The sequence below is a fragment of the Heterocephalus glaber genome, unplaced genomic scaffold, assembly GCF_053883595.1.
Source record: "Heterocephalus glaber isolate CG9 unplaced genomic scaffold, H.glaber_assembly_v1.0 deba00000621, whole genome shotgun sequence".
NCBI classification, from domain to species: domain Eukaryota; kingdom Metazoa; phylum Chordata; class Mammalia; order Rodentia; family Bathyergidae; genus Heterocephalus; species Heterocephalus glaber.
This window is the reverse complement of record NW_028258153.1, coordinates 8,306,986-8,329,441: the sequence shown is the minus strand read 5'-3', so window position 1 is coordinate 8,329,441 and position 22,456 is coordinate 8,306,986. Positions and strand designations below refer to the sequence as shown.

Sequence of the window (22,456 nt, the reverse complement as noted above, 5' to 3'; positions counted from 1 at the left end):
GAGGAGTGGATGAAGAGCACTTTATTTAACAGCGGTAGTGGAGATGAGGTGACAGTAATGACAGCAGCGAGCATAACAGCGGTGGAACATATACCCAGTGTTTGAAATTCCACGAGCTTTGAGGCCGTTCACTCACTCAGTAGCCCTGTAAGGCTGCGCCCTCTGGAAGGGAGGCACAGAGGGGTCAAGGTCAAGGAAGTAGCAGGTTAGAGTGAACAGGGAAGGGGCGCTCTGGCCCTGGTGGACAGGTCTCTGGGAGGAGTGGCCACCTGGTGGACAGGTCTCTGGGAGGAGTGGCCACCTCCGTTCGCCTCTGGAGGGAGGGAAGCCCTGGGCTCTAGCCTCAGCTGGGTCCTTTCCCCTTCCCCTCTGGTTTGTGGCCTGAGGGGAGTCCCAGGTGCTCGCTCACCTTGCCCCTACCTACCTTCCCTGTGTCCCCGGAGGAAGCCCACGCAGGCTGACTGAATGCATAACTTTATTAAATAAATGCTTTGTCATGACAAAAGACAAAGATCAAGGAGTAACATAAATTATAAGTTGAATAAATAGTATACAGCAATCTTCACTTTTTAATAAAACGTGAGATCCTCTGGGTTTTTTTTTCTTTTTATTTCCTTAAGTACAAAATACCAAACAGGAGCCGAGCTCTTCCGCATTCAGGTGATTTTTTTTCCTGCTTTTTTTTTTTTTCACAAACTGTTTTGTTTGTTGGTTTATTTTTCCATCCTTTTCACCAGTAAAGATGAGCATTTATTTTTTTTAGTTGAAAACCAAAAAGAGGAGAGAACAGAGCTATGGTATGCCTGTATGGAACCCTACTAAAGAACTACAGTAATATGTGCGGTGGTTATTGCTGTCTTTAAAAGAAAAACAACCCAAAACAATCAGTAGGCAACTCGGAATCTGAAGGAATCTTGTCTGACCACTGTGCTATCCATGGGGGCTACTGTGTGGCAGTGGTGGTGGTGTGGATGGGGTGAGGCTGGTGACCAGGGACCAGAGAAGCAGGGTGCATGGGAGCAGGGTGGCTGGGGTCCCCTTCCCCTCTGTCCCTCCCACCTTCCCTTTCCCCATCCGGAAGGATTTAAGGAGAAGAGGGCCAGAGTCTGTGCCATGGCTAAACTATGTACTCCATCAGAAAACCAAGAAAGCATGTTTTCAAAAAGAAACTCTAACCTAAAAGAAAGAAAGAAAGAAAGAAAGAAAGAAAGAAAGAAAGAAAGAAACAAGTGGAGAAACAGTGCAAAATAATTCTTGCACTTTAGTGGTTTTAAAAATAAAGACGATGCAACACTCAGGTTGCTGTTGGATGAAATCCTCCTCACTTCCCTGTCTCAAAACAGCCTCCTTCCCTTAGAAGCCAGAGGCTCCTCTCTGAGGCTAAAGGCTCTCTCTTCTCTGGCCCACTCCCTCTCAAGCCCACATTCGGAACTGGAGCCTTCTAGGCTTCTGAGCTGACAGAGGGAGGGGGTGGGGCCCCACCACAGGGAGGGGCGTGGCAGTTGCCTTGGCAGCCCCTGTGTCGCTGAGGACCTGGTGGTAGGAGGAGGGTAGCCCCACAGGGTTACCATGGAGACAGAGGAGGCACTGAGAAGATGGGGTGAGGGGAGAAGAGGGTGACCACAGAGGGCCTCCCAAGCCTCCCGCCCTCGCCCATGTGGGGCTGATGTCCCCAGGCCTGTCTAGGCCTGGCTGTCAGAGAAATATTTGAGTCTCTCTCCCTTCCAGGTGTCCTGGTTTGCCTGGCGGGTCAGGACAGGCTGGGGGAGGAAGATCAGTCCTGGCTGGGCCTCCCTCCGTTACCTGGCAGTAGTGGGGGAAGACAGAGGTATCTTTTCTACTGCAGAGTGAGGGATGAGTCAAAGGGGGTGAGGGGAGGCCTCCCATGGGGGTAGGGGTGGGGGCAGGTGCAGCCATAGATGCCCCCCGACTGAGGCCTCTAGGGGAGCTGAGAGGTGGCCAAAGGCCTGACTGGAGCCAATGAGCTCACGACTCCACGTGCTCACTCCGTTGCAGGCTCACTTTCTCTCGCTGCTGCCAAGGGGGCGATGGCTTCTCTTCTTTCCATGGCTCCCCCCATTGTCTCCCTACTCTGGGCTCAGTCAGACCTTTCATTTGGGAGGTTTAGTCCCATCTGTCACCAAAGGTCCAGTTTTCTCTAGGAGAGGCCAGCTTCCCAGACACACCTTCTGCAAGCGGTGGAGCGACGCACAGCTTTGGGTTAGTAGATATGAGCTTGGGGAGCCTGAAGAGTCTGGCAGCAGCTTAAACCATCTTCCACCTGTGGCTGACAGCAAAGAGCCTGTGTAAGGGCTGAGGCCAGGTCAAGGTCCAGCAAACAGTGGGGGAAAGAGAGAGCCCTTCTTAGGGATCAGGTCCATGCCCGGAGGAGTGGAGGGTAGGCCGCTCCTGGCTCAGTCTTTTCGTAGGGGGATGGCACCCCAGTATCCACTTGGCAGCTCCTAGTTAGATGACTGCTCAAGATGCAAAAGAAGAATGGCTGAAGGAAGATTTTGGATACTGGCCTAAGACAGAGAGAAGTGTGAGTTCAGGGCTGGGGACATTTGTGCAGAGTTGGAGTGCACTGGCCCACAGGTCCAGTGAGTCCTTCCTGCTTCATCACCAACGGCCCTTTGTCTCATGAAGATCAACCACCTCTCCCATCCCCAGCCAACTGTACAGCCATAGATGTCCAGGGGAGAAGCCGACATCCCCAACTGTCATAGCAATGCGTTTCCATTCCTTGAAGTATATTTGCTATTTTGCTGTCCCTCTTCGTGGCCCCAAGTTTGGTGCTGGAGTTGGCCTCCACTGTGTCATGCCATCAAGAAAGAGTGGGAAAAGGTATGTCCACAGCAAGAAAGAGTCTCCTTGCCCCATGTCCAAGTCCCCTTTCCCGGCAGGCTATCTTCTATCTTAGAGGGCAGTCCTAAGGTCACCCCCAGGTTGAGGAAGTCAGCAGAGAGTGGGATTTTTTCTTTTGGATCGGACTCCGGCTGCCAAATGACAGCACTCTTGAAGCATCTGTTCCTGGGTTTTCCTGGGCCTTCCTCCCTCCTTCACCCCAGGGAAGAAGCATGGACTGGCCAGAACGGATGAAGAACTTGAAAGATCCTTTGGCTTCAGTCCCTTGTGGTGGGCTGAAGGTGAGCACATCCTCTTGTCCCTTTGAATGAATGGCCAGTCTGCTGATTCTTGTTCCCACCCAGCATCTCAAATCTAGAATCCACCTAAAGTTATTCACCTTCCCTGGCTCTGTGGCCTGGGTTGAGCTCCTTTCTATCTTACAACCAATTCCCCATTTTTCTCTCTCCTTCCTCTTGAATCTCAGAGGGCTTATAGCAGAGGGAAGCCAAGGAAAGTTCTATTGGTTTTCCCTTCTCTCTGTTGCTTTTCTGTTCCTCTGGCCCTCTGTCCTGCCACTCTGTTGATTGTTTTCGTCTTTTAAAACCTTTTCCCCACCATCTCCCTTTGCCATCTCTCACATCAACCTCTTTCCTGCTCTGCAAAATGCAGGGCTGTCCAGATGAAAGCCAACAGGCTGGGGCAGGACCAGTGGGTCAAACTCAGACCTGTTGGGCTCGAATGGTGTGGCACCCAGTGGCAGTTACTTTCGGAGGATCTGAGGACCGAAATGGGATAAGCCAGGCAGAGTGGTGCATACACCACCAAGTGTTGGGAGCCCACCCAGCTTGGTGGGCATGTGTGAACACACGTGGGAAATTACTAAAAATCCATTGCTGTGCCCACAAAGAGCTGAGTTCTCTGCTCACGGGACTAGAGGCAGGGACAGCTTGTGTTATGAGTTATAGCAGAGAATATGAGTTTCCCCAGAATGAGGAAGCTCCTCAGTGCCCCCATAGGAACTACTCTGAAGAGGTAATACAAGCTTTTGAAAGAAAGCAAGGAAGAAAGAAGACAGACAGAAAGAAAAGATTTATATGCCTATATAGGGAGACTTGTAGATAGATACAAGTTGGCTTTTTTTTCAGCCTATCCTCTTCCACAACAGCTGCTGCACTAGCTGGAAGTTGAATGATATGAGGGACTAAAGTAATGCTTCAGGTCACCGGGAAGAATGAGTCTTTCTAAGATGGGCTGTGTTCATGTCTACGAATATGCAAGAGGAGTGAAATGCATACATGTTTAATATTTATGGGTCTTCTTAGGAAAACCTATCTAATTTCACTCAATTATGAATTTGCCTTATTTTCAGAGGAATGGAATGCATTTTAGTTTTTGTAACTTTGAGGGAAAAACAACATCCCACTGGGGTAAGAGGGGAAGGAGGAATGGGGTCGAGCCGTCCACACTGTGGCAGGAGAAAGAGAAGGACCCGAGAGAGGCACTGACACATTTTGTCTTTTCCTTTCTCCCCCTGACCAATCCAGATTAAGAGAACTCAAGGGTGTCATCGAATGCCACATCTCAGGCCTAGCGCCCCAACCTCTCCCCAGCCTAGGCCAGGGCTGGACTCAGTGACAGACCCAGGCCTGTTCCTGTGCCCTTTCCTTCCCACCCGCACTCCTCTCTTCCATCTTGTAACCCTGTCCATCGCTCCTCTCTTCTACACACTTTCTTCCCTTCTCTCCCTCCTGCTCTTCCTCTTTTCTCTTCTCTGTTCATTCAACTTGCCTCAAAAAGAAAACCGCTTTCAAGGGGAGGAGGGGTGTCTCCTTATCTGTCCGCACCTCTGTTGTTGTCATTGTCAAAGTGGAGCCCTTGCTAGAGATTCCGAGGTCCTCAGTTTCCTCAAATATAGATCATATATATTTTCCCTTAAATGAGATGAAATGAGTGGTGTCCTGGGGTGGAGGGAGGCGATGGCTGGAATTGGGGGGTGGGAGTGGGAGGGGGAAGGATGCAGGGAGGGGGACGCATCACTCAATGTTGCTGCTGTCGAAGGCGTGGCACTGAAAGTCCCCGTCGACATACTCCATGCCCGGCAGCTTCATCCCATACTTGTCCACGCACCAGCAGATGCCACGTTTGCGGCCGCGGGAAGGCTTGCACTGAAGCGTAGGGGGGCAAGAGACAGTGAGGACGCTGCACCCAAGGCCCTGTCCCTGTGTTCCCGGTCTCTTCCCTACCCCAAGACAAGCTCTCCTCCCCAGGGAGTTGAGGGGGCCACACCCAACCCTTACATTTCTGGGGTCCCCAGAGGAAAATACTACTTTAGGCAGATTGCCCTCAGCTACCTCTTTTGTACATTGCCTATTTTGGGTCTTCCAACCCGGAATTCTCCAGGGATGTTCAGGGGAGGAGGAGGCCGATCTCTTAAACATGCGAGTGGCAGTTGTCACCATGGGAGGCACCACTAGCTGCTGGATCATGTGCCAGGCACTGCTTAGCCCTTGCCACATGGCAGGAGCTGTTCAGAGTGCTCTGTCAGGCATACTCACCTATTTGTCACTACTGAGTGCTGTGTGGCCTGCTAGTGTCCCCTCCCCACGAGGAACAGGAGGCACAGAGACTTTCGACAACTGAGCCCAAGGGTCACAGCTGGCAAGTGGCACAACCAAGATGGACCCCAATGTGGTTCCTAACTGCCAACTTAGATAGGGGTTCCTTTTAGGTAGAATCAGGGTCTTCTGGGAAGTTGTTAGAAATGTAAAACCCTCAGAGTCTACCCCAGACTGGTCTATCAAAAACCCTAGGGGCAAGGCCCAGCACCAGTACTTTAAGGAGCCCTGGGGGCTGTTCCATGACCTTGGAAGCCTGGGAGCCATTACCAAAAGCCAAAGCACTACTGCTCACATGAAATAATTTCAAATGGTGCATAGAGGAAAAAGGTTTTAGTCCTGTGTGCATGTGTGTGTGCGTGCATGTGTGTGTGCGTGCGTGTGTGTGTGTATGTGTGTGAGCAGCAGAAAGGCATTTAAGGAACATAGACAATATGTGATCTGAGGAAATGTTACAAAGTTTCCTCCTTCAATGAATTCATGTAGATAAGGTGGATTTGTGAAAAGCTGAGATTTATAACAGAGGAGGGAAAAGGAAATCATGATTTCAGTATATGAATGGATATTAGAGGTTCAGGAGATCCCAAATCATTAACAGCAGAAATCTCAGCCATTTGTGTGAGTCAGAGGTTTCCTGGCAGGTACCAGGATGTGTCTGAGCCCGGGAGCCCACACAGTGGAATGTACCTGCTTTCTCTTATAGAATCCTTTGCGGTCACAGTTGGGCAGGTACACAGCACGGGGCACCATTCGTGGGCTGGCTTTGAGCTCCTGCAGGGAAGCTTCCATGTGTCTACGGCAGGGGCCCTGTGAGGACAGGAGGGATGAGAGGCGCAGCAGAACCCAAGAGAAAATCACCCTGATGCACAGATGTATGGTCCAGGTGTGGGGTCCAAAGTCACCATTTTTAGTTCTAATCAGCTGCTTTCAAATACCTTTCCTCCTTCCGATGTCCCTGGGGAATATTAAAAGTCTGTATTTGGTCAGGTACAGAGTCTTATTTTCCCTTCTGCCTTGAAGTCCTCCCTCCTGCAGCTGTTCAACCCAGCTGAGCAATTCCACTCAAAGATTGCTGTCTCTGGTTGCTCTAGGAGAATGTTTAGTCTCCCCCGAGGACTGGACACAGCTCCAGGGTTCACATACCTGGCAGACAGTCACTGTGCTGGTAGGCACTCATTCTCGAGGGACTCTTACCTCTATTCTCATTTACCTGGACAACTCTCAGTCCTGATAAATGCAAGCTCCAAAAATAATCCTCCCAAATCCTAGGCTGTGTAGACAGAGCTACACAGTAAGCAATCAGTTCTTGCGAAGTTTAGCCTATGTATGTCCTGTTGCCACAGACACTATGTAGGTGCAAGGAAAGGTCAAATGTTGGCACGGTGGCAGCAGGAGAGAGGGGCAGACAATCCCTGGGCCTCACCTGCTCAGATTCCTGTCTCATCTCAGACGCAGAAGTGACCCGAGGGTGGGCAGTGTTCTCGGCTCCCCCCACAAACTTGGACTGGGTCAGCTTCTTCCTGCGGTCCTTCTTCACAGCCTCAGCCTTCAGCTCAGAGATGCGAGTGTGCTTGGGTCGGAAGATCTTGGGGGAGTACGTCTCCTCAGTCACCTCAGAGGTAGTCGGCTCCTCGTGCTCACTGGAGTCTCGCTCTGCAGGGAGAAGGGATGGAGGGTCGGTCTCAGAGGTCTGGGGTGAGGGGAGTAATAAAGGCTGAGGCAGATGGGGTCTCTGCCTTCTTGGAGCTCAGCAGACTGGAGGACTCAGGGAGAGAACAAGAAGCAGTGTTCATTAAGTGGTGAGGAGTGTGCCTGAGACTATCTGCGAAGTGAGACCAGAAGGCTTCACGGAGAAGGGGAATCTTAACGAAGTCTCACTGGTCTGTACATGGGGCCGTGTTTGGAGGGTAAAGATCCAGATATCTGGGCAGACGAAGGAAAACAAACCAGCCAGGGCATGAGCACCAGCCGGGGCATGAGCAAGAATGACCAAGTCTGTGCTGTTGGTGAGATCTTCATGCTTTTAGAACTGTTGGGCATTGAGAGGCAGCTGGACCTGGGGAGCGAGGGGCAGAAGCAGCAGGGCAGCAGACAGCATCATTAGGAGTAGGCGACGGGGACCTGGGAGAAGGCAGAGCCTGAAGTGTGGGCCCCGGAGGGGAATGGTGTGGGGCCACATGGCATCCAGAGGCCTCGCTCCTTGCTTCAGCTCAGAACTGGCTTCGTGCTCCCGGCCCTGGGAGGCTGGGACATTACTCAGCTCCCGTCTGAGAGAAGCAGACAGCTGGCTGCAGCCACAGCAGTTATATATAGGAGAGACGTGGTGACAGTCTATACTTAGCTGACTTATGACCTTTAGAGAAGCAGGATTTTGTTCATGTATTTGTTGGTCAGTTAATTCCACTTGCCTGGCTGTTCTCAGTCCACAAATTTGCAGTAGATTGCCCACTCACAGGCACCCACTTTCTCTTCTCAGCTCCCTGACCTCTAGCCTCAGTAGCAGACTCAGAGTGGGAGACCTTGAATTGCTGTTCCCAGGTGGTCAGCGTGCAGCCAGGATGTCCCTGGTGAGGTGGAGCCAGGAGGCCCTGACCTCACTGCCCTCTTTTCAATTATTCAGAAAAGGAGATAAATTTGAGTGACCCCAAATAACTAAAAAAGAGGTGAAGCAAAATCTCATGCCATTATTCCTGGATACTCAGGAATGTTGATAGCCAAGGATGAGAAACTGAAGATGGGGGAAGAATTCAAAGAAGTTGGGAGGAGGGGATTTTGCAAAGAAAGAGGAGCTTTTGGGGAAGAGGCAATTAATTGTATGTTGCCTGGGAAAGTGAACCTGGACTCCTAAGCTCTCCAACCAGAGAAAGTTTAGATGGATCTCAGGGGAGGCATTTGGAGACCTGGCCTAATCTTGTCAGGATGGCAGGTGGCAGGAAGCTCCCGAGCACTTGTTCCTCTCTGACTTGTCAAGTTTAATGAACCAGGTATTGGTCCTTTATACAGTGCTGGCAGGGAAGGGCCCACCTTGAAGAAACCTCCTTGGGTCCATGGTGATCCTGGTGGTTAGTCACAGGAGAGGAAGGGAAGTAATTACTGGGGAGGAAGAAAATGGGAGAGAAAGCACATAGCAAGACTGTAGAAGGTTCTCCCAGAACCAAGCTCAGCATTAGGGCCCTGGTCCCCCATTGGCTTCCTACTCCTCTATCTCAGCACCCCGACTCCACATTATCACAACCTGCTGTGATGACCAGTCCCCAGGCTGATATGTCTAGAGGTGGAAAGGAGGTTATAGGGATTAAGAGTTGTGTCTTGTGGTAAACCAAATTCCCTTGATTATGGAGCAGGTCAGATAGGGGACAGGGATTCAGGGAGGAGCATGGCTGGTTTGGGGTACTCTGTGGAAATGGAAAGGCTAGGGCCCCATCATCTAGTAACAGGCCCCAACCTGAGACTTGGTCCTGGGGCAAGAGTGGAGGGAGAGCTAACCATGATATAGGAAAGTGGCTGGCCCGTCTCACTGAGCGACTCCTTGGGCACCATCAGGCATCCTAGCCCTCAAAAAAGAGTAGAAAACTGCAGGATTGGGGGGAGGAGGTAGGAGATGTCTGCCATTGAAAGGGCACCCTTGGGGTCCATAGCCAGGCTTCTTCTCCAGGCCAGATCGTAAGCAGATGAAGTGAATGTGGGCTGGCTTCTAGCCAGTGTGTGAGCATCAGTGCTCTGCTCTAGCTTGCCTTGCAAAGCCAGCAAATGGTCTCCAGAGATGGGCTTCTGGGAATCATCTCTTTAAGGAGTGAGCCCTGAAAGCTGGGTCCCTCCTGTAGCTGGTTGAACTAGCTCCCAGAAGCCTTTGGAGGGGCATTTAGTCCATTCTACTGTGTCCAAGCAGAAGCAAGTCCACAAGTCTCTCAATGGTGTGCTCTCTGGTTCTTAAACATGAGGGTACCATCCTATCCTATCTACTTTTGTGTGGAGGGACAACTCTGTCCCTTTGGTTAGAAGATGTCACCTTTCAGCTTAATTCTCTGTCTCTGGCCTTGCTGGAGATGGATGCATGAGACTCACAGCCTTCACTAAATCAAGATTGCACTTTTAGTACTTTATCTAAAGAGTGTCTTGGGCCATCCTTAACCTTGGATCACCTTTCTGGGAGGAGCTTGGGGCAATAAATCCTGAAGCAAAATTTCCTTTGAACTTTCTAGGTATTTTCTTTGAAATTGTTTAAGATATGCTGTGGGGCTAAGCAATGATGATACTAGAAAGCAAAATGTAGAATCTGGTATTTTTCTTTAAGGAATTTAAAACACTTTTGCCACCTCACAGCCTCAGCAAGGTGGGGCATCCTGAGGGCATGCATCCCATGACTCCCAGAGTTTGTAGCCTCTGGTTGCTCCTGAAGGACAGGTATAAGCTTTTGGTGCCACTTAACCCCATGTGACCCGTTACTTAGGTAGCAGGAGAGTCAAGTATCAAAGATACTAATCAGGGTCCTGTGGTCACCTGTAGGCTCCAGAGAGACAGTAGAAACTTGGAGCGGGGCCAGTGAGGAGCCATGAAGATTAAAGAGCTGGAAAGCTAGGCTGGAGCTGGGGATGCCAGAGCCAGCTAACCTTACTCAGCTGCTTTGTAATCATTAAGAGGCTTTCAATTTTAGAAGGGCTTAAGTTTTAGGCAAAATAAAAGGGCGCAAATAGGTTAGGTACTCCTGAGCTATCTAACCAAGAAAAAATGAACTGAGGTTTGGGAAGGGAGTTAGATGGGCCACAAAGGAGGACTTCTTGGAGAAGATTGCTCTGCATCTGAACCGCAAGGAAGGAATTTGATAGTCAGCTGTGGAACCCCAGGTCAATACCTGCTGGTGGCCAGTAGATGGCGTGAGAGACTGACATCCACACAACCTGGGCTCATCTCTAGGGACTGCTAGCAAGTTTAAAATCTGGAATTTGAGTGTTTTCTTTCTCCTACTTCCCTGATAATCAGTCCAATTCTTTCCCTCAATTTGTGTATCTCCAGCATGGACTTAAAGGGAAAGGAAGATGGACGAATGAGGATTGTGTGGGGAGAGAGGAGAAGGCAGCTGAGGGAGGTGGAGGAAAGGGAGACAACTCTCATTTGTACATAATATCCTGGAAAATGACCCAGAAAGAAAGAGAAATACATTCCAGTTATCTCTGTCTCCAGATGTCATTTTGAGAGGGTACCACAGAGGACGGGAAATGTGGAATAATCAGTATCTTTTTTCGTTCTGGAAGTTGTGCAGGTTCCCTTTGATTCCATGATCTTATCCAATGACTAAGGGAGGGAGACAGCCACCATATTATCCGGATATTATGGTATCAATGAGTTCTGAGTCTACTATGGCTTTTAGCCACAGTCCTTCCACCCAGTGCCCCCACCCCCACCACATCAGCGTGCCCGGCTCAGTTCCCCTTTCACCATGGACAGCAGCACCCACAGAGGCACATATGGGCACAATGCCCTCTCCCTATGACAGCATGAGCCCACGAGGACTATGTTGTTTTCCATGTTCCAGCAAACACAAGGGACAGGTGCAGGTGCTGTGGACCCAGAGGGTCCCAGGGTGGGTGGTGCTGCACACAGCACAGCTGCCCAGTGTACACACCCTATTCCAGCTCAACCACCTTCTCCAAACCTGCCTGGGGCCGCTGCTGTTCTCTCGTCGGGTTCAGATGCTTTACCAGCAGCTGCAAGCATTCCAACCTACCTTGCTTCCATTCCCATAGCAATGGATGGGTCTGGGTGGGGACCAGCTGTTCCATGAAATCTAACCTTCCACCCCAGGGCTCTTGGTCCTGCCCTGGCATCATTAGAAACCTGGACCTTGGGCTGGTGTCTGTTTCCTGCTCTATCTTGACCTCATAATCAAACATAAAAGAAAAGAGGTGGCCCAGATAGTGCGACTTGATTTACTGCAGCTGAAGGAACGGAGGCTTGCTTAGAATCCTCAGCCCAGGAAGAGTACAGGGCTCTGCCAGGACACATCCACGGGGAGATTCTCCAGTCTCTTTTTGAGCTGGAGTGCAAAATGGGGTGCCCAGAGTCTCCCTATGAGGAATGAAAAGGGGAGCTGGGTTTCCTCTGGCTCTCATCCTAGCTCCTTCTCTGGGATTTAAACAGCCACATTCTTAAGGGCAGAGGTTTGTTATTTATCTTTGACTCTCCGGTGGATGTAGCCAATCAATAACCTTTAAATGAGTGAGTGAGTCTGCCCAAGCAGCAAGGAGAAACAGTCTAGGAGCATTTCTGTAACATGGAATATGCCGGGGCAAGTTAGAGCTCGAGGGATACCCGGGGAGGAGGTCATTTCATTCATGCCCTTGCCTCAAAGCATGATTACCCTGGGGCAGAAAGGCAGTGGGAAGCCCAGGAAAATGAGCAGAATGAAGGTGGGAAAGAGGCAGATGCTCCAGGTCTACTTTCTTTGGCTTAAGACTGTGCTATTCAATACAGCAGCCACTAAGCTACTTAATTTAGTATGAAGTACAATGAAAGACTGAGTCCTGAGTCACTCTTGCCACATTTCAAGTGCCCCATTGTCACATGTGGCTAGTGGCTACTGTGCCGGCCAGTGCAGATATAGAACACTTTCATCATCGCAGAGAGTTCTACGGGACAGTGCTGGCTGAGGGCACTGATCCATACCTGGGTACAGACAAAAATAGTAAGGCCAGGCTAGATGCTTTGCAGTCCCCGTCCCCGGCTTGCCCTGTTTCCCAGCCAACATGCAGCCTCCTGCTCTTTGCCACAACACAAGGCATATGGGAGACTGAGGGATTGGCTGTTTAAAAAAATGTAAGACATGTCTCAGTCTCCTGAAGTCGGACTGTTTCCCAGCTGTAGATGCTAATTAACTCGATTGCACTGTGTGTGCCTGTCTTTGCATAGAGAAAGAACACCAGGGTGGTAGGGAGGGGCTGTGGAGCCTTGTGGGTGGGTTACAATGTCCCGCTTCCTGCAGTTCCCAGCCCTGGCCAGCATCTGCCTGGCCCATCTTTCTCCAAAGACACTGATTTCTTTTATTTCGTGGTCAGTAACAGACGTGAGAGTTCTGGGCTCTTTTTATCCAGAATTATGAGCTGATAAAGAAATGAGCACTGATCTTCCAAGAGGAAAACAAACCCAAACAACTGTCCTCCCAAAGGATAGTTACAAGAAATAAGGAGGGCCAGGACAACCACACTGCAGGGAGTCGAGAGGACTCTGAGGGACCTGTGGGCTGGACGGTGGGAGTGTAGGCTTATCCCATGGGGCTGCTCACAGCCTTCACTCACATTCAAGTTAGAAGGGTGATGGGGGTGATCAGGTCTCTTAAACCCACAGCAAAGTTGGCTGAGGCGGGAATGTAACCCCTTTATCCTGATCAGGGAGGTAAAACTACCATACAATGCAGTGGGTAAACACTGAGAATCAGGAGCCAGACTACTAGGTTCAAATCCCCGCTGCACCACTGAATAGCTGCATCAAGCAGTTCTGCCCTTTGCTTTCAGCCTCTCCTCCTGAGCAGAGGATGGGGCTGTTAACAATGGTTCAGTCAACCCTGATGCAGATTAACCAGAACCTGAATGTCTTCTTCCTCTCTGTTTTGGTTTTCCCATCAGAGTTAAGAGGGGGAGATAATAGCCCCTTCTCCCCAGGGTTATTATGAGGATTAAATGAGTCGATACATGCTAATTAACTCTTGGCCCCGTCTCTGCCTTTGTAGGCCTCTGGTGTCTCTCACTTCTCTAATGCCAATCAACTAAAATTTGGTTGTTGTGTCACCTGGTTGATGGATATCTCCTTAGAAAGCACAAGATTGAAGACTCCCTGGATTGCACAAAAAAAAACTCAGAAAGTGATGGCTCTCCCCTTGTCCCCAGGGAGTCTGCTTGTCAACCCTAAGTGAGAAGGCCTTTGCACGGTGCTCTGGGATCTGGGACGGATGCAGTCTCCACTTACAGAACTCACCCAGGAGCTCTCCCCTTTGTCAAATTCCACCCCATCATGCTGCATTTCTCCTAAAGGTGGAGGAAGGAAAGCTGACTGGATGCCTCCTTCCCCTGGCAGATGTCAAAGTGGGGATGTGTCACAGAGTAGAAGGCTGAGGTCCCACTCAGACAAGTCCCACTCTCCAGGAACTACAGGTGAAAAACACTTCTCTCTCTCTTTTTTTTTTTTTTCTGAAGCCAAACTAGGACTCAGGGCCAGGACTTTGGTAAGGATTTATTGGTCCCTGAGAGGCAGTTGGAGATAAATGTGCACATAGGAAAGATGTGCATATGGATGACTCCCAAAATGAGCATCTCCAGCCACATTTCTCCATGAATAGGGGAAGGAGGAACATGCTCAGTAAAAGGCTTCCCATACACACTTTAAACAACCATTTCTGACTGGTCCACATTTCCGTCCCTGATCCACTCAGAACATTACAAAAGTCCTGGATGACCATAAGGGGGCAGCAGGGAGCACAGCGTTTACTTCTGAAACCAAGAATAGCAGCTTTGCTAGGATTGAAACAAGGGAGTCCTGTCTGTCAGAGAGAGTGAAAATTCGTCTTTACTGTCTCCAGGACCAGAGGTGAGAGTAGGGACAGAGATTCCCTTCTCAGGTGAGGTAGGGGCTTGTTGGTGCCATCTCTGCTGTCCATTTAGGTGGCCACTAAGCTACCTGTGACTATTGGACATTTGCAATGATAAGTTCAATTGAAAACTGAATTTTAAAAATTATTTTAAAACATACCTCATTTGGTTATTGGAAAACTTTTAAGTATGTTTGGAACAACTAAGGTAGGTGAATCTTTTCCACTGCAAATTTTATGAAACCTAAATACAGATCAAGTATTTCCAATGTAACATTAGTGTCCAAATTGAGATGTGCTGTAAGTGTAACATACACACTAGATTCCAAAGACTTAATAGGAAAGAAAGGATGCAAAGGATCTCATTATAATTGTTTGAGTACATGTTGAAAAATATATTAAAATTAATCTTACCTGTTTCTCAATCTTTTTAAAAAACATGAGTCGCCCACTTAAAAATTACACATGTAACTTGTGTTATATTTCAGGTGGATGCAGTGTTCCAAAGAATCTAGAAGGAGACTTGTCTTTCCTTGGCTTAACTCTGTTTCTCACATACTCTTTGTCCCATTTCTCTTACCAAACTGCTGGCCCAAGCCAGCTCTGTCTGTGAGACTATGTAGAGAAGAGGACAGAAGTAAGCGTGAGAATAAGATGGAGCTGCTGTCTCCAGTTTTGGGTTACATCAGTCCTACTCTTGCCTCTAAAACAGAGAAACCCTCAAATGGGGGCTCTTACTGCGTCTTTACAACCCTCACCACGGGTGGATAGTATTTGGCCATGTTGGCCAAAGGCCTCTTTGCTGGTTAGATCAGGCCAGGTAAGAGTCCTGGCGACTAGTGACTAGTGAAGTGGCCAGTGATAGTGGAAGGAGCCCTAGGACGCTCAGGGAAGAGCTGAATTTGAGTCTTGTCTCTGCCTTTGACCCTGCCCCTCATCTTTTTGTTTGTTTGTTTGTTTTTGGTACCAGGAATCGAACTCAGCATTTTGTGCTTTCGAGGCAAGCATGGTGCCACTGAGCTAAATCCCGGACCTCCCTGCCCCTTGTCTTAGGCAGGGGACTTTCCACCCTGGACCTCAGGTTCTCATCTGGTCCTTCCAGCTGTGACATTCTTTGGCCAATAACCAGATAATTCCTGGAGAGATGTTAGGACAGCATTAAGCCCTGTGGCTGGGCAGGAAAGGCCACTCTCACAGAAATATCTAATTACTTCTCTGGATTTATATTTTTAAAAATGAAGAAGAAAGAAATGATAACATAACAGAAATTCTGGGAAGAAATGGAACCAGAAATAAAAGAGAGGGGTTCTCTGGACGTTGCAGGAGGGGAGGAGAAGCCTACATCAGTTTCCTTGCTTATTTGTGTATTTATTTCTGCAAATACACAATCTTGTTGTTTTGAATAACACACCAAGGTTAGAATTTAAGGATGGCCTCTGAGAATTGCAACTTTTGGACCAACTGTGGTAAAAATGCAAAGCTAAAACCAAATAAAACCCCTCCCACTTGCCTATTTATCTCTCATGGCAACCCTTTTCTGGTCTCTTCCTTCTGTTCTGGTCCTTGCCAGTACCTTCTTGTTTGTGGAGTACTTCTGTCTGTGGATTCAGTGGCTCTGGAGAAGGGAATTCTTTCTCCAAAGTTTTATCTTTCACACATTAAATATCTCAAAGTTTCATACACATGGTTCAGGTACAAAGTAAAAACTTCTGACAAATCTTCCCTCCCCTTCCTACCAGCTTCCTCCTCGCTGCAAGAAGGGACCAGGGCTTCTGCAGAGATCCCTGCTCCCATGCCCTTTGCTCTAACCCTCACGGTGACCTCTGGCTCCGGGGTCAGCCTGGCCCTCCCTCTGCAGCTGCAGGCCCACCTGCCTACTCAAAGCCAGCTCAAGCCCCAGACTAAGTCACAGCTGCTCAGACTTAAAACTGAAGCCCTCAGGGGATGCCTTAGAGTAGGGCAGGGAGATGGGGGAAGGAGGAGGAGGGCGAGACAGAAGGGAAAGAGAGAAGCGGAAAGAACAGGAGCTCTCTCTGGGGCAGCTGTGCTTGCTCTTCCAATCTGAGCTGACACAGCAGGAAGAGGGGAAAGATGGGGATGGCAAGAAGAGTCAAGGCAAAACACCATCACACCAGTCTTCCCAACTGCCGTTTTGGTTGGCTCGGGCACAGCCAGCCTCTCAAAGACTTGCTTCAAGGGGAGGGAGTGCGGGTGGGAAAGGAATCTGGCTTCTTCAGTTTTCCATGATCTTGTTCAACCCAGACATAAATATGGCCAATAAACCGAACTCTGGAACTTGACTTCAACATGGCAATTGGACCAGGCTTGGAGTTGAAGCCAAGCCCTCAAAGCAGCAAAGGCTGAATTCATTTTCATCTAGGTAATATGTTTTTTCTTCTTTTTTTCTCAGAAGTGTATATATATATATATATATATATATATATATATATATATATTTGTACTGGGGATTGAACTCAGGACCTTGCGCTTTCGAGGCAGGTGGTGGAACCACTGAGTTAAATCCCCAGTCCCCAGAAGTATATTTTCTGACCCGTTTGGCCTCTTATTTCTCAGTGACAAAACTGAAACACAGAACCTACTGCTCCCTACTCTCAGACTTCCCAGACCCCACCAAGTGTGTGGGGCTCCAGACCATAAAGCCACAGGGCACCTTCCTCAACAATGCCCACAGCAAAGCCCAGACCCTCCTCAACTCCCAAGGTCTCAGTCAATCCCGTATTACTGAACCTGGCCCAACGAAGAACTCTTGACTCTCCCATGCCTCCACCGCACACATACACCATCCTCTGTTTCTAGATCTATCTCTGCCCCTGAACGGGGCGGAATAAAATGCAGGGCCAGGCTGCTCCCAGCACTGCCTCTCTCCCTCTCCAGTTGCTTAGCAACGCGCCAGCAAAACAGCAGGCTCAGCCTCATCGCTCTTGCTCCTGTAAGCTCTGGCAGCCAGCCTCACTCCTGCATTCCCTACCACTAATTTCCAAAATGCACTTCTTTGGGGCGAGAGGTTATAAAGTATACATAATAAAAATATAATATATACTTTTGTTTGTTTGTTATTATATGTAAGCCTGTGCTATATTAATATATGTATATAATATAGTATATGTGTATTATATATTAGTATATAATACGCTATATGCACATACACAAACATCTGTCTTGCAACCGCCGGAGAGAGGGGGAAATCCACACTCGGATTGCTCAGATTTGGGTAGTGGGAGAGCTGGGTCTTTGAGGAACAGGAATTTTGTTTAAAGCGCCCCAAAAGGACACTGTCCTCTCTCGCTGTCCATTTTCCTCTTCTTAAAAACTTTTTCCGTGCCACCTCCAACTTTTTAGGGAGGCTCTCCCACCCAGTCTGGCCAGCAGGAAGGCGTCAGCCTGGGCCGCGATGGAGCGCCGCCAACCCGCAACTGCCGCCCGCTAGGCACCTGCCTTCGGCCGAGTGGGGTCGGCGAGCTGGGCTGGGGCTGGGGCTGGAGCGGGGCCGGAGAGGGGGTGCTTCTGGTTGGCGCCAAGGCACCTCGAAGGTGGGGGTCGGGAAGGGGACTGAAGGGAATTGTAAAGGGACAAAAGTCGTGGGTGTGTGTGTGTGTGTTTGCGCGCGCACACGTGGAGAGGTTGATTGGGGAAGTCGGACGCGTCCGCTTTGCGGTCCCAGCATTTGCGTGCGCGCCCGCGCCCTGCGCGCACACTGACGTTACCGACTACAGCATTCCGCGGGGAAAATAGGAGTGGGACCGAATGCTGCGGCACTATAACTTGCACATTTTTGATGTAAATGGATTGTTACCCGAGCTCTAGCTTCCAGGCCAGGTATAAACCCGTACCTTTCCACAAGCAAAATCTTAAGAAAATAACCCTGCGCATCGGTCGCCGCTGCTTCCGGAGCTTGCCAAGTTCTCCCCTCCTCCCTCTTTTCAGGCTGCAACTCGTTGAACGACTACCTATTGCAAGGCCGAGGGGCTGGCACCTGCGACAGTCAAACCTGCTGTTCGCGGGGCTGAGGCTGAGCCCCGGGAAGCTCTTCTGTTGATTGGCAAGCGCGGAAACTCTCCTCTTACGCGACAGTGTATGAGGTTTGCATTTAAGAAAACTCAAACTGGGGTGCTTGTGAACAATTAGGTGGGGAAGGGCGTTGCTGCAGTAAGAAACTAAGCCAAATAACATTATTTAGCTAAGTCTTAACACCTTTAGGAGCGAATCAGTAACCAAGTTGACTTCTCAGAACCCAGACTTTTGTATAGCGTTTGTAAACTTATATATATAAATAAGTATAGACATATATATAATATATATATATACTTTTTTTCCCAGGGAACTCCAAAAAGAAAACTGGTATAAGCAGGCGGAACTGTTCTGATTGAACAGGAAGTTCTGTCAATCATTTAAACCCTAGACTCCTCGCGCCCAGAGTTTGGGGGCGGGGCATCTGGGGGCGGGGCAAATGGAAGGGAGGCTCCGGGTGCGTGGCTCTTCTGTCTCCGCCCTTGAATTTTGCATTCTGTGTTTCCAGGGCCTCTCTTGCATTTGAGCCACACCCACTCGTGATCTGGTTTGAGAGTTGGGGGGGGGGTTGAGGGCCAAGGTGGGTGGAGTGGAGTGAGGGTCGCGGTGGAAGGATAGGGGGAATCAGCATTGGCCGAGAAGTTGCAGATGTCTGTGTCTCACATCCCTCTGTGCCTCCCAACCCTATGTCCACCCTTCATCCCAGGTAAAATTTGGATCGAGGAGAGGAAAAAGTAGTTAAGATTCAGGGACGAACCATCCGGCACAGAACACCAAAACCTTCCTTCCTATACATCCCCCATCCCCTACTCCAGCGCTCCTTAAGTACTGTATTCTTTTCCTTCCTGAGGCAGAGAAATGGCATTTTGCAGTTTAACATGTTTTATGATCTACCACAATCAACCATATACAGTCAAAAGCAACGAGTGTGCACGTGAGAGGGACCTCAAGGCCCCCAACCAAACGGCGTTAGCTATCAAAGATGTGTGTGTATTTGTGTGTGTGCGCGCGCGCCCGCGCACAGGCGCGAGCAGGGGTAGCGAGGCGGACAGGTCTCGGAGCTGGGGCGGGGGGAGGGGCGGCTGGGGGACTGGGAGGGACCAGGATGGAATTAACCCAGAAGATGGGTAACGCCTCTCTCTTCAGGCCCTAATTAAAACAATATTTTAACAAAAGACATTTTTCAGGTTCAGTAATAAAGAAAGAGCATGGGAGTGAGTTGGGGGAGGAGGGAGATGATAATGCAACATACACTTTTTCAGAGTGTATACTGAGTACCATGGGAGGAGGGTCCGGTGGAGGCAGGGGTAAGGAGATGGAGCAAAACCGGGGATAGGCTGCGTTAGACAGCAGCCCAGGATAGCAGGATCCGCCAGGGCTCCAGGTCCGAGGTACAGAAACCCACCCCGACTACTCCCAGGATACACCAGGCTCCAAGCCACTTGCTGCGCAAAGCGCACGGGCCCAACCCGTCCCGCGTCCCCCGCCCGTGCGCCGGGTAGCTGGCACACTGAGCGCGCTCACCGATCTTGGCTTGCTCGCGGTAATTCTTTTCGTTGAGGCAAACCCCGCGGCCGTGCAGCAGGGCGTGCAGTGGCTTCTCCTCGCCCTGCCGTGGGAGGCAGCGCAACCCCAGGGCGCAGCGCTCAGTGTAGACGCCGCACGTCTGCCCCTCAGCCAGAGCGCAAGTCATGCAGCAGCCGCAGCCCGGTTCCTTGACCAGCTCGCAGCCCAGAGGGCTGGGGGGACACATGGAGAGAGCCTTCTCGTCGCAGGGCTCGCAGTGCACTAAGGAGCCCAGGCCCTGGGCCGGCCCCACACAGGCGGCCAGGAGCAGAAGGACCGTGGTGAGCACCATCTTCTCCGAGTCTCCTTTTACCTCGGGGCGGGGCAGGAGAGCGAGATTGCGGGAAGAAACGAGAAAGAGGGCGCCTGGAGATTTTTGTTCTTAAATCTCCGGCAGGTAGAGCAGGTGCCTTCCCCCAGACACTTGCAAAATGTAGGGAGAGGAGGTTTCAGGTGGCTGTAAGCAAGTCCCTATTGCAAGGATTCAAGACTTGCAACAGGTTGGGGGAAAAAAGAGGCGCGCCAGGTGCACGCGGAGTGAGCCGAGGCCGGAGAACCTCCAAGGGGATCTGGTCAGAATTGCAAGAGGAAGAAGTCACAAAATTGTTCACCCCAAAGCAACCACCGAAATAGTGAGCTCGGAGGCTGTGGAGAAGGGGGTGGCGGGGGGTGGTGAGAAAAATGGGTTTGTCTTCAAAAATTTTGCTTAAATCTAAGACACCCCGCTTCTTTCTAACCCTCAGCTGCCAGCGGCCCGCGGCTGCTGCGGACCAGGTAAGAGGCGCTGACTACAGCAGAGAGGTGGGAGAAAATGTTGAAATTGCGAAGTTTAAAAAAAAAAAAAAAAAAGAGAAAAGCCCCCCCCACCCCAAACCCTAACACCTCTTTTTCTCCCACTCTGCCACCACCTCTTCGAAATTCGCGTGAAGTCCGGAGAAGGGTGCAATCAGAGGAGGGAGTAATCAAAAGGAGCAAAAGAAGGAAAAAGCCCACAGGGCTTTGCAGCTCTTTCCTAGCTCTTTTCCCCTCGGCAGAAGTTTCCAAAGAGACTGCGGGCTCCGGGCGAGCAGGCGCTTTTAAATAGACGGCCCTTGGCCGCGGGCCAGTTTGTAGCTGCAATTTGAGCTCCCCAACACCCAACCCAGGCTAGGATGCCAAGGAGCTTTGCAGCACAGACTCACACGGGGTGGGGGCGGGGAGAGGCCTTCTAGACACACGGGGGCTCCCCATAGCTCTCGGAACAGCGCCCTCCTCCTCCCGGAATGTAAAAAAGGGGGTTAGGGGATGGGCTGGGGCTGCCGAGAGCGGGCAGGAGCTGGAGGGGCGAGCGGAAGAGATGTCTTCCTAGCTGGGTGAACACAACTGCCTTGGTCTCCCCCTCCGTTCTAGGTTCTAGCCTCCAACTAGCTGAGACACAGGCTGGAGGGAGACCCATTTTCCCATTAGCCAACTGGATATATTCTGTGCCCAAGAACTCTCTCCAAGCTTTGAAAAGGACTGTGTGCTAATACCCAAGTTACCATGTAAGGTGTGTGCATGTGTGTGTGTGTGTGTGTGTGTGTGTGTGTGTGTGTGGTGTGTACTTGCAGGAAGGGACATTCATCCATCAGCGTTTGGGAGCAGTGAGTTGAAGAGAAGTACATTTTGGAGGAAATGCTAAGTCTGAAAACCTTGCCACTTATCCTAAGGTGTCCTTGTATTGAGTTTTTAGACACAAGAGCAGCTTGGAGTGCCACTCTGGTTTAAAAGGGGGTTTGCTGCCGGGCAGAGGTGCTCCTGGAGGGAATGGGTGTCAGACCAGGGGAGACCTCATCCTGAGGTTAATGGTGCAAACAGGCACGTCTCAGGGATATGAGATGACACGCCCATAAGACCTGCTCCGAAAAGATTCTGACCAGGAACCTTATCAGGTCACTTGAAACCTCAGACAGGCTGTTGGGCACTATGGACCCCTTCTTTCTTTAGTAGAATGAAAGAAAACCAAAGCTTTGAAAGAAGAGAGTGGCACTTTTAGATTTTTATCTGAAATTGACATGAGAGGTGAGCTACTGACGGCTCTGGCAGGTCAGAAAGAAATGGCCAATTGGCACTGCCCCTGTGGGAGTACTTGGGATGGAGCTGCTGCCCCTTTTACATTTTCTTTCCTTCCCTGTGAAGTGCTGTAGCTTTCCTTTGGAGAAGGGGCTGCATTTCATAAAGTTTGCCACTAGACTGCACCCTTATCTATGATAAGAATTCTTTGTGGAGGACTGCTTTCAAAAAAGTATTTCTCTAGTGAGTTCGATTTAGAAGCATTTCATTTGATGCTGTTCACACTCCCACATCCCAATCTCTTTCCTCACTTATCTATTTGCCGAAAGGCACATTTGAAAATAAGCCTAAAGTTTAAAGTTCTACTTTTGCTCCTATTGCCAAAGGAGTTTTAGGTGTTGACTGGGAGAGGGAGGTAGGAGCTGTGTGTAATGATTAAAAAAAAAAATAGCAAGGCTTATTTGAATTGCCTCTCCCTTCTTTCTGGAGGCTTGGTAAAGCAAGGAGAAAATTAATATTCAACAGTTTGGTTGGAATATGTTAGAAGAGAAGGAGATCGTGTGTTAGTCTCTCATCTGTGTCAAGTTCAGACTCAAAGAGTGGCGTCACTGTGCGTGGTGTGTGAGGCCTCTCTGCACTGCCTCAGCTGCTCAGCTCACTGTGGGCCTCGAGAGCATCTGAGTGGAGTAGGGAAAGTGGGGTACTGCTTCCAAAGAGACCTGAGCGGCCTAGTTCCGGCTACCCTGTATTTCCAGGAGATGGTCTTCCACAATACTTCTTTCTGTCTGGC

At 50.0% G+C, this 22,456-nt stretch overlaps 1 protein-coding gene across 1 annotated transcript; it reads right to left on the bottom strand.

Moving 5' to 3' along the window:
* Positions 1-458: 458 nt before the first annotated feature.
* Positions 459-20,697, bottom strand: Igfbp5 (insulin like growth factor binding protein 5). The gene is made up of 4 exons (XM_004864614.4): positions 19,594-20,697; positions 6,886-7,115; positions 6,150-6,269; positions 459-5,012 (listed from the first exon to the last, which is right to left on the bottom strand). The coding sequence occupies exons 1-4, from the start codon at positions 19,925-19,927 to the stop codon at positions 4,881-4,883; spliced, it is 816 nt and encodes a 271-aa protein (XP_004864671.1). The 5' UTR covers positions 19,928-20,697; the 3' UTR covers positions 459-4,880.
* Positions 20,698-22,456: the final 1,759 nt, after the last annotated feature.

Bases quoted from the DNA above. Each gene is read 5' to 3' on its own strand.
- Igfbp5 (XM_004864614.4), bottom strand. From the start codon at position 19,927: ATGGTGCTCACCACGGTCCTTCTGCTCCTGGCCGCCTGTGTGGGGCCG. The intron at 6,270-6,885 runs GTGAGGCCCAGG...CTGTCCTCACAG, and splicing joins TGAGACAGGAATCTGAGCAG to GGCCCCTGCCGTAGACACAT. The intron at 5,013-6,149 runs GTACATTCCACT...CCTACGCTTCAG, and splicing joins GATTCTATAAGAGAAAGCAG to TGCAAGCCTTCCCGCGGCCG.